General features: G+C 53.5%; 2 protein-coding genes across 2 annotated transcripts in view; both read left to right on the plus strand.

Annotated features, from left to right (window-relative positions):
• The window catches only part of Pigs (phosphatidylinositol glycan anchor biosynthesis class S), an 18890-nt gene extending 14800 nt beyond the window's left edge, over window positions 1–4090 (plus strand). The window contains exons 8-11 of the mRNA XM_029483546.1: window positions 544–774; window positions 1279–1379; window positions 2531–2741; window positions 3052–4090. Coding sequence (XP_029339406.1) covers window positions 544–774; window positions 1279–1379; window positions 2531–2741; window positions 3052–3327 — 819 coding nt within the window. The 3' untranslated portion in view covers window positions 3328–4090. The remainder of the gene's footprint in view (window positions 1–543; window positions 775–1278; window positions 1380–2530; window positions 2742–3051) is intronic.
• A 709-nt stretch (window positions 4091–4799) lies between these two features.
• Window positions 4800–10486, plus strand: Unc119 (unc-119 lipid binding chaperone). The gene is made up of 5 exons (XM_021176856.2): window positions 4800–5107; window positions 8528–8641; window positions 9109–9211; window positions 9401–9573; window positions 9841–10486. Exons 1-5 carry the CDS (start codon window positions 4888–4890, stop codon window positions 9951–9953), a joined length of 723 nt encoding a protein of 240 aa, XP_021032515.1. The 5' UTR covers window positions 4800–4887; the 3' UTR covers window positions 9954–10486.
• Window positions 10487–11043: the final 557 nt, after the last annotated feature.

Consider the following 11043-nt stretch of genomic DNA (forward strand, 5'->3'; position numbering starts at 1 on the left):
TTTTTTTTTTTTTAAATTAATGCGTTTATTTTTATTCCATGTGTACTGATGTTTTGCCTGCATGTATGTCTGTGCGAGGGTATAGGATGCCCTGGGACTGGAGTACAGACAGTTGTGAGCTGCTATGTGGGTGCTGGGAATTGAACCTGGGTTTTCTGGAAGAGCAGCCCTGTGCTCTTAACTGCAGAGACATCTTTCCAACTCCTTGATTTTTCTTTTAACACTTATTTATTTTTTATTTTATTTATCCATTCATTTATTCATCTAGTGGGTGTTGTGGGGCCTGCTGTGCTATGCACGTGGCCGTCAGTGTAGCACCTGGGAGAGTCTGTTGTCTTCTCTTTCCGTTATGTAGATCATGGGGAACACATGCAGGTCATCGGGCTTGGTGGCAGTACCTTTACCCACTGAGCCATCTCAGCAGCCCAAAGGGCAGAACTTGAATGGACAGTTATGCTCCTTGACCTGGGTGAACCTAGAAGCAAGGATTATAATCCTTCATCTGGAGGGAAGGAGCCTAGCAGGAGTGTGGCCAAGAACTGAACTGGGTTCTCCCGGCCGGGGAAAGGCTGCGCCTGGATTGGGATGCTGAGCCTGGAATCCCCCATCTGGTGTTCTTTGTCCGCAGGGTCCAGTGCTGCCTCCCTGTACCCTGTGCTCCACTTTCTGCTCTATGTGCCTGAGCTTGCCCACTCCCCGCTGTACATTCAGGACAAGGATGGAGCTCCAGTGGCCACCAATGCCTTCCACAGTCCCCGCTGGGGTGGCATTATGGTAATAGTCACCCTATACAGGCCTCAGAATCCATATTTATTGCAAGAGAACTCCTGTTAAGATTATCGGGGTGGGGGTGGGGGTGGCATCTGTGCCCCTGTGGGGAGGAGCACAGGGCTGTGCTGTCCTCCTTTGCCAGCCCAGCTGTCAATTTTGTCAATGCTTTTTGTACTCTGACCCTTTGGACTTACTGGCTTGCACTATAGCTTTTAGCTTCCCTGGAGTACTTCATGCTTTTACACTCTGGGCCATGGCTAGGAATTCTAAAGCAGGATGACCGTTTGGGATTTCATCAGACGTTCGAGGGAGCAGTTAGAACGGCGTACTTAAAGCTTCTTTGGTACTTACGTACCTGGGTACTCAGGAGGAAACAAAGCAGTTCCCTATGCCCCTGGGATTAATACCAGAAGCCATACCTGCCTCTTCTGCCATGGCCTCTGGGTCCTAAGCAGAGATGGGCATGGTTCTGTGTGGTATTGAGGTAACCTCATTCCCCATTTTCAGGTATACAATGTTGATCCGAAGATCTATAATGCTTCAGAGCTGCCAGTGAGGGTTGAGGTGGACATGGTGCGGGTGATGGAGGTGTTCCTGGCTCAGCTGAGGTAAACTCCTGCATGATCCCCTTAGGGCTGTGGCTACAGACAGTGCGGCCATAGTCTTTGAGTATAGACCAGTGGCAGGGCAAAATGAACTCTCACCTGGCGGAGCGCTGTGGCTCTGCCTAGGTCCCCGGTGAGACCAAGGAAAGTGTCTTAAGTGGTCCTCTCCTAAGGAGGATGAGCAACTGCAGAACTCAGAGAAACGGGAGCCAGCTCTCCAGGTGTGCTTACGGTGGGTGAGGGGGTTGTTTTATTATTTTAGTTTTCTTTTTGAGGCACGGTTTAACTGTATAACCCTGGTTGGCCTAGAACTTGCTATGTAGACCAGGCTGGCCTTGAACTCAAAGAGATCTGCCTGACTCTGCCTCACAAGTGCTAGATTAAAGGTGTATACCATCTTACCTGGTCTTGTTTTTTTCATTTTTAAATTTTTTATTTTATTTTTTTACTTTATGTGTATGGATGGTTTGCCTGCATGTATGCCTGGTGCCCACAGAGACCAGAAGAGGGCTTTGGATCCCCTGGATGGTTGTGAGCCATCAAGTGGATGATGGAAACCCCATTCCTCTGGAAGAACAACTAGTGCTCTTACCACTAAGCCATCCTTCCAGCTTTTTTCCTTTTTTCTCTTCTCTTCTCTTCTCTTCTCTTCTCTTCTCTTCTCTTCTCTTCTCTTCTCTTCTCTCTTTCTTCCTTTCTTTCTTTCTTTTAAGAAAATAGCTATTTATTCTGTGCTAACCCCTGAGTTAAGGGGTCACCTGACACTATATTGAAGATGCTAAGGAGGTACCTGGGCTAACTAGGAGTGTATTCTGATGATTAGCAGTTCCTTCAAGCACACACACCTTGTCAAAGGGGAACTATTATGCCAGTTCCACGGAGCCCATTTGCTCAAAGAAGGGATGCAGAGAGGGGACTAAACTAAGTTGGGGCTCCCAGAAACACTTCAACCACAGCTCCTTCTTCAGAGATCTTGGAACTCCAGCATGAAAATGGGGAAGCCTTGGTCAAGGCGGGGTTTGGACCTGCGTAGTTTGCTGCTTGTCTCTCTACTCCCTCAACCCCCACCCCCACTCAGTAAAACTGAGAGCAACTGGGTCTTAGCGTTGGCACACCTGTCCGCAGCGACCTTGGTCTTCCTGTACCCCCCACAGGCTGCTCTTTGGAATTGCTCAGCCCCAGGTGCCTCCGAAATGCCTGCTCTCAGGACCAAAGAGTGAAGGACTCATGACCTGGGAGCTGGACCGATTGCTCTGGGCTCGCTCCGTGGAGAACCTGGCCACAGCCACCACCACCCTCACCTCCCTGGCCCAGCTTCTGGGGAAGATCAGCAACATTGTCATCAAGGATGATGTGGCTTCTGAGGTAAATGTGCCAGGAAGGGGTGGACCAGGGTGTGTGGGGGGGCATGCCATCCTTAAATAAATACCTCAGGCTTCCTCTGGAAGCCATTCCAGCTCCTAGTGGAAGTCTAGGTGGGGGCAAATGAAAGTTTCAAGCTGCTCCTCAGAAAATAAACAACAGCCGTGTCTTGTTTTGTTTTGTTTTGTTTTTTAAACTAACTTCCATACACCTCTGTGGACTCCAGGAAACTTCAGAGGGTACTGAAAGGCCAGGCCTTCTCCCTGCCCCACGTCTAGGACATACTGCTAACCCCTGTCCCTCACCCTCCTAGGTATATAGGGCTGTGGCTGCCGTCCAGAAGGCAGCAAAGGCCTTAGCCCTTGGGCACCTGTCNTCCGCCTTTGCTGCCAGCCAGGAAGCCGTGACCTCCTCTGAGCGCGCCTTTTTTGATCCCTCCCTCCTCCACCTCTTGTATTTCCCCGACGACCAGAAGTTTGCTATCTACATCCCCCTCTTCCTGCCCATGGCTGTGCCCATCCTCCTGTCCTTGGCTAAGATCTTTCTGGAAACTCGCAAGTCCTGGAAAAAGCCTGAGAAGATAGACTGATCCAGGCAGCATGTCAGAGGGAGCCCTTCTCTCTAGCCACGCTGGGAGGGTGTTGGNCCGAGAGACCAAGGCGAGGTCTGCTGGTGATGACATGTATGCACTCTCACCCGTGGGCTCTCTACGGATGGCACTCCACGATAGGCTCCCTTCCCCTCCTAGTCCACTGACTTGCTCCTCCATGACTACAAGCCTCAGAAGGTACCCTTCCTGATCTCCATATCTGGCTTGAACTTGAAAGCTTTTGTATGCCTACCTCTGGACAGGGGTACTTTGTCCTTGCAGCCTGTTAGCACAGCATACAAACGCACTGAGAGGTGAATTTAGGGGAGTACTTGGGTTGAACTGTAGCCCCATCCTCTCCACTTCTGAGACCACCTCCCTCCTTCCTCAGCTTCTTGACTGGTGTCACCCACTGGGGACAGCCTGGTCTAGGAGGCAGTGGCTTAGGACCTTCTACCTTGTGGCTAAGGTTCCCCTCTACCCTTTCAGAGAGGTAGTGTGGAATAGGAGAAAACATTTCTGACTTGGAACCCAACAGGCCTGAATCAGACTCCGGCTTCTGCACTTAGAGACTAGAGAGTGTCAGCTAAGCCGCTCCTCGCTCCTCACCCGAGCCTCTCAGGTTTTCATTGGTGGGAAAGCACTGATGATGTCACCCTCAGAAAGGGGTTGGATTAAATGTGATAAGCGTGTAAAAGTGTTCTGTATATTGGGCTCTTTAAAAATATACACTAGGCTGTTAATAAACGTTGGTTGAATATGAGTTGATATGTATGACCATAACTCATTCTTGTGTTAGAAGCAGACTGACCTGTTCTAGCTCACAGGTCCTCCATGTGTTCTTCCTGCCTCCCGTCCTGAGCATCCTGGGGACGGCTCGACACCTGGGCTGTGCTGCCTGCACGTTGTAGGGTGCCTGAAACAGCTTTTAGCAGGAGTTCTAGTGGGGAGTAGCTTGAGCCAGTGATAGCCCTGGGATAGCAACTCAATTCAACAAAGGAAAATATTGGGTGGGTACTGGCTGCAAGGAGCTGTGTGGTAGCGCTAGGGTGTTATGAGGAACAGTGTATAGAGTATCTCTACTTTCATAGAGCTGACCTTTGAGGAGGAAGGGTCAGGGAACAAGCAAGTAATTTCACTTAATGTATTACAAAAAAAAAAAAAAGGCTGGTTAGCTGGAAATTGAGAGGAAGTACTTTAGAACTGGGTGGGTGTGGGGGGTTGAGACCTGGGCTGAAGTCAGGACAAAGTATCAGGGAAAGACCTTGAGGCTGGAACCCAGGAGAGAAAGAGGAGAGGTATTCGGTAACTACATTGTCAAAAAGAATCTACATTGTCAAAAAGTTCACAAGGACACCCAGGATTCTGGCTCCCCCGCTGGAGATGCCAGGCAGTGGGCGGGGTATGTGTGACCCGCCTCCCGTGGGCGTGACCAAGGCGGGACGGCACCTGGGGCCCGGCCGGGGGTGGGGCGGCGGACGCTCCCCCTTCCCCTGGCTCCAGCCGGCGCAAGCAGCGGCGGCGGTGGCAGCGGGCGAGGATCTGCGGCCCCGCGAGGCCATGAAGGTGAAGAAAGGCGGCGGCGGGACCGGGTCGGGGGCGGAGCCCGTCCCAGGGGCCTCGAACCGGAGCGTGGAGCCCACGCGGGAGCCTGGGGCGGAAGCCGAGTCCGGGTCCGAGTCAGAGCCGGAGCCAGGCCCGGGGCCCAGGCTGGGGCCGTTGCAGGGCAAGCAGCCCATCGGGCCGGAGGATGTGCTGGGGCTGCAGCGGATCACGGGCGGTGAGCACCGGCGAGGGAGCGCCACCCGCGGGCTGGAGGGAGAGCGCGGGAGGGGGCCCACGAGGCTCAGAGTCCAGCCCCCACCCCTCCCCCACGCAGTGCCCCTCCTCTGTGTCCCCTTACTCTCTCTCTCTTTGCCTCCAAGCCTGAAATCTCTGTGCTCTTTCCCTTGGTCTCTTGATGCGCCCCCTCCTCTCCTTGAAGTGGCTTCTTTTCACCCCACTCCTTCTTTTTCAAGGGGCCCACCCCTTTTCCCATGGTGGAGGTGGGGCAGCAGCTGCATCTGTAACCCTTTCCCCAGTGGAGTCTTCGGAACCCTTTGAGGGTGCTCGCACAGAGGAGTGTGCCTCATTGCAGGCTGTCTTCAGTGGCCACCTCAGGCTAGGTGGAGGCAAGGAAAACCCTCAGGCTCCCTGACCGGCCGTTATAGACCTCACTCTGCTTCCCCGAGGAAGGCTGAGGCCATACTCTGCCCAGGAACCTTGCTGATATGGGTGCTTCCGTCTGTTGACTGTGGGCCCTGTGATGGGAGCAAGTGCGTGACCCCCCCTCCCCCCAAGTCAGGACTTGTTCTTTTTCTAGGGCTCTCTCATCAAGGGAAGGCTAGTCTCCACTGAAACTGAGTTTCTGAGCTGTGCTACCTGGATTAGAGTCCCACAGTTTGCCCGGAAATTGGCTGTGTGACCTTGGGGATGTAATTTCATCTGCAGGAGCATGTTTGCTTTTTTTTTTTTTCCCCCATCTGTAAAATGGGAACAAGAACAATGTTACCTCCCTCAAGGTTATTGTGAAAAATAAAGCCAGTCTTCTGATTTTGGACAATGTTTGGCATGCTGTGCACGCTGTCAACAGGGTTCCTTTATCAGCAGTGTTGGAAGCTACGTAGGACAGTTCAGAGTGGCTGCCTGCAGGCAGATAAGTGATCGTTCAGGGCCAAGGCAGGCACCACTACAGACAGTGCACAAGGACCAGAGAGTCTTCTGGCAAAAGGTTGACTGAGCCTTGAGGAATGGAAGGTATTTGGAGAGACAGTGGCAGGTTGCCTTGGAATGGGTAGGTCACCGGCAACCTGCTCCGGCTCCACTTGTGAGCTTAGACTTCCTTTCTCTGGGATGGACACGGGTGCTAGTGTGGAAATAAACCCGCTAGCCTCAGGAGCAGCAGAGCCCAGGGCTCCCAGACAGCTGTGGAGGGGACCAGGATGACAGGCCTGAGCTTGTGCATCTGGGTCCCCAGGGGCCTCCCTCCTCCTTCCAGGGCTAGACAGCGGCATTCTTGGCTAGACCTCCAGAGCACTTGCTTCCTTGGCCAGGCAGCCCTCAGTGGAGGGAGGGGCCTTGACCAGGCTGATGTTGAAGCCAGTGGGTTGCTGCCTTTTGCAACAGGAGACCTTACAGCTTAGCTTGGCCCTGTGGGTTGGAGGGCAGGTTCACTGGCCTCTGGCCTGGATAACTGGAGGCTTATTTTGCAATGGAGGAAGCTTCCAGGTGAAGTCACAGCATGTGTCTCCCAGTCTGGAGGAAATGGCATAGCATGTGGAGGATGAGTTAAGACAATTGCCTCTTTAAGAACCCTTTTCTGTGCAAGATTTGAAAACAGGGTTCCAGGCCTCTCCACCTTGCCTGCATCTTGTGACCCTAATCACACAGGGCTGAGGTTTGCTGTTTCTGGATTACCAGGCTTTGAATCCAGATTAGGAAGCTATTTCTGTCTACAAGGAAGAGAGCAGGTGGGTTCTGAGCCACTCTGCTCATTACTCTGGCCTGACCTTGGGTCCTAGGCCTTGTTTTTTCTTGGCTGAGGAGAGGAAGTGGCTGCCTTCCTAGGCAGCCCCTGATCCTCGCTCCTTGTAAGGGCAGAGAGGCCCACAAGTTGAGTTTGCAGTGTAAGAGACTGAGTTCAGAGTGTGAGAAATTCTTCCCAGTGAGAGGAGAGGGTTCCAGGCTGGGTCTGCAGTAAGAAAGGAGGCTTTTCCTGGGAGTTGGGCAACTAGGCTCCTGCTTCCAGTTCTGCCCCCTCTTCTCCCTCTGCTCTGCAGCATCTTTCTATAGCTTTATCTCAGACCTCAGCTCCAACGAGCTAGAGGGCTGTCAGGAGGGCTTCCTGGAGGGGGCTGTCCCCGGCTTGGGGAGGAGACAGGCCGAAGGAAGAGAGAATGGCTTTATATTCACTTCCTTTTTCAACCACAGAGGAATAGGGGGTGGCCCAGGGGCCTGAGGGGTGGCTTCCGGGCCTCTGTAGGTCAGCAGGGAGGATGTGGTACTGGAGGCTGGCAGTACCCAAGTCTCCACAGCAATTTTCTGCCCCTTCCTAATTCTTGCCAGGGCCTCCCCTGAGACTTGGTGTAAGGTTTTATGAAGCAGGAAGATCGGGAGTTCAAGGCCAGCATCTGCCACATAGTGAATTTGAGGTTAGCCTAGGCTACATGGAACCCTGACTTAAAAACAGCAACAGAAGAGTGGTAAGGGTTAGACCATGAGCTCCCCTGGGCAATGCTTGGCTCTCTTGGTTTCCTTCTGAGCCTAGGACTCTTCTTGCCTTGTCTTTACCCTGCTGTACCTGCTGTGTCCACCACACCCTTTCTGCCTTGGCCTCTGTTCTTTTCTCTAAAGACCAGAAAAACACTTTATTCCTGAATATGGCGCAGGGCCAAGGCTGGAAAGATGACCTCTAAGGATTCCCTCTATTTGCTAAGACTTCCTCCCATTGGGAGATCAGCAGAGGATCTGTTGAGCAAAGTCGGCCCCTTCTGTCCCAGTAGCCTGGGCTTCCTGGCTTGAGTTAGCAGAGCTCCCATAAGCTGCTTAAGAGAGCTGGGCTAGCATAAGCTGCTTACGGTGGGAGGAGGGGCCAGGGGCAAGAGAACAGGGAAGGGGTACCAACCTGCCCCCATACAGTCCATGCAAAGAGAAGTCCCCTCAAGACCAGCCTTGCCTGATGAATATAGATGTCATGTCACAGGGTGTGCGTGGTGGGAGTAGGGCGCACTCCAAGGGAAAATTGTAACTCTCCTCCCCCAAGAGGCAGAGCTGCATGTTCCCTTGAGAGTGAAGTCCCCCTCAGGCTGGAAGCTTTCAGTAGGCAGGAGGTCTAATTGTCCAAAGGATGCACTCAACCTTCACAAAGCAGGGGTTGAAGTTAAGGATCACCAAGAGGGTGGGAGGGTAGGTATGGTGGAGGTGACTTCCCTTGCCTGATCTTGTGAGGCCACCTGGATGGAGCCATTCATCCCTGACGAGGTCCCCATAACAACATGCTGTCCCCTGCACTGTAGGGACTTCTCTAAGACAGGGGCACAATTCTCTTTCTGGAGGGAAGTGGTCAGAGGGATCATTGGAGCGAGCCACGGGGTCCCACTGAAACTGAACTGAGAACGGGCGTTTTGGGGTCCCTGTTTGCTCAGCTGCTTGTCTCCCGTAGACTACCTGTGCTCCCCTGAGGAAAATATCTACAAGATTGACTTCGTCAGGTTCAAGATCCGTGACATGGACTCAGGGACTGTCCTTTTTGAAATCAAGAAGCCCCCTGTTTCAGGTGAGTGAGATTGGTACACCGTTGAGTGGACGAGGCGGGCAGGTGCAGTGGAGTGGGCTGTCTAGGTTCTTTGAGCCACAGGAAGGTCAGAGCAGAGTCCAGGCTTGGACTCTAGCATACTCAGGCGTCTGTGCACAGACAGGCCTCTCTTCTTTTTCTGTCACTGTTTCTCAGGGTGGACATCTTGTGAGCCCTGTCCTGTTTAAGTACTGGTCAGCCTGCCCTCTGCTGGCCTACCTAGGAACTGCAGTCCCCAAGACCTCCCATAATCCTATGCACATCTCAGGGAACCCCAGAAAATTGGTGACTTTGTTGACCTAGAACCCTGTAGGTACCACTCTTCTACAAAAGTGTACCAGAACCTTCTTCAGAGTTTAGAAAAGTTTAAACAGAGGTCATTGTGGGAGGGCGGAGTAGGCAAAGGCCCCAGCCTGAAGCCCACTGAGCCCAGCTGGGGTACATTGCAGAACGGTTGCCCATCAACCGGCGGGACCTGGACCCCAATGCAGGGCGCTTTGTTCGCTACCAGTTCACACCTGCCTTCCTCCGCCTAAGGCAGGTGGGAGCCACGTGAGTCACTGGGCTGGGGTGAGGGCTGGGGGCGGGGGGCGAGTGTGAGGGTGGGAACAGCCCTTCCAGAGCCTCTCAGTGGTGGTCTGTCTGCCTGGAGCCTTGGAGCCTGGAGTCCCTTGGCTGGCTGGCTGGCTGGCTGGTTGGCGTAGTGGCTACTCTCAGCCCTGCCCGCTTCTCTTAACTCAGGGTGGAGTTCACAGTGGGAGACAAGCCGGTCAACAACTTCCGCATGATCGAGAGGCACTACTTTCGAAACCAGCTCCTCAAAAGCTTCGACTTCCACTTTGGCTTCTGCATCCCCAGCAGCAAGAACACCTGTGAGCACATCTATGACTTCCCTCCTCTCTCCGAGGAGCTAAGTGAGTCGGGGATGTGTAGAACCCAAGCTGCTCAGGGGCAGGGAGGGGGCGCGGGTGGGGTGGGGGTGGTACCTATGCATCTGACCCCCCTCGCACCTATCCTGGATCACTTTCCTACCCGGCACCAGGAGGGAAACAGTCTCAGAGAGGCTGAGGAGCTCTCTGAAGTGGTTCCTCTGTCCCTGCCTCCCTCTCTCCCAGTTCTGAAGTCCCTACAGGGTCTGGCTCAGGGTCCTGACCTTTGCCCTGGATGGGCCTCTCTTGCAGTCAGTGAGATGATTCGTCACCCGTATGAGACCCAGTCTGACAGCTTCTACTTCGTGGATGATCGGCTGGTGATGCATAACAAAGCAGACTATTCCTACAGTGGGACACCCTGACGGACACCCTGACCCTTAACGCTGCCCCTGAGGCTCTGGCCTGGACCCTATGCTGTAACCTCTCTGACATCATCTCCACTTGGGGATGGATCCGGTGGCTCTGGACCCTGAGTCAGTCTCGAGAGGAAAGGTGTCTAGCATCCCTAGGCAAACCTCTGGACCTTGTGGGAGGGGCAGCGGGGGGGAGGCTGGCTGTCCTCATGTTCAGGAAGGCTTCCTGCAAGAGGAGGACTCCTGGATGCCTCGCTAGGTCCACTGGGCCTGAGTTTCAGAGTCGTGCCCCCTTCTTGACCGTGACTAGATCAGGTTAGGGACCATTCCCTGTCCCTTGCCCACCACCTCCAGGCTATTTATAGTTGTCGGTTCATAGACAAAGATCCACGGTGGGTACCCTGCTCTGAGCCCTGGCCTCCTCCATCAGGGGTCAAGAAACTGCCCGAGATGTGAGAGGGGCGGGTCCAGATCGCAGCCTGTGAGACCTGGACCAACTGTATATAGTTTTCAATAAACCTTTTCTGACCTTGGGTGCAGCCGGCCTGTGTTCTATAGGGAAGGTAAGGGGTGGAGTGGACTGAGAGGGGTCTGTCTTGGTTGCTTTTTATCATGACGAAAGTACATGAGAAAATCAACTTAAAAGTGGCAAGATTTTCCTTTCAGTTCAGAGGTTTCAGTCCATGGCCACCGCGTGAGACCCTGTCACTGTGGGCCTCTGGTGGGGCTGAGCATCATGGGAAAGTGTGCAGGGGTAGAACTGCTCACCTGGAAGCAGAAGCAGAGGGGAAGGGGGATGTACAAAGGGGGGGTGGGAGGGAGAGGGACCAAGAACAAGATACTCCTTGCAAACATTTGTTCATCTCCCTCATCCAAGCCCTCATGATCACCTCAGTATTGCCACTGGCTGGGGACCTAAGCCTTTGGGGCAATGCTTATGTCCAACCATATTGATCAAGAGAATAACTCCCCCCCCCCCCCCCCCCCCCCGCCTCTGGCCAGTGGCTTTTCCTGGCCTCAGATTCTCAACATCTAAGTGAGTATTTAGGGCATGGTTCAAGATAGGATTCCTCCTATGATGGAGACCCAGGGTCTGGGA

This window comes from Mus caroli, chromosome 11 (genome assembly GCF_900094665.2).
Source record: "Mus caroli chromosome 11, CAROLI_EIJ_v1.1, whole genome shotgun sequence".
NCBI lineage: Eukaryota > Metazoa > Chordata > Mammalia > Rodentia > Muridae > Mus > Mus caroli.

What these genes read in the sequence shown, in the direction of transcription:
- Unc119 (XM_021176856.2), top strand. Translation starts at nt 4,888, where the DNA reads ATGAAGGTGAAGAAAGGCGGCGGCGGGACCGGGTCGGGGGCGGAGCCC. An exon ending in CAAGAAGCCCCCTGTTTCAG is followed by an intron (nt 8,642 to 9,108) that starts GTGAGTGAGATT and finishes GGTACATTGCAG; the next exon opens with AACGGTTGCCCATCAACCGG. An exon ending in TCCTCTCTCCGAGGAGCTAA is followed by an intron (nt 9,574 to 9,840) that starts GTGAGTCGGGGA and finishes CCTCTCTTGCAG; the next exon opens with TCAGTGAGATGATTCGTCAC.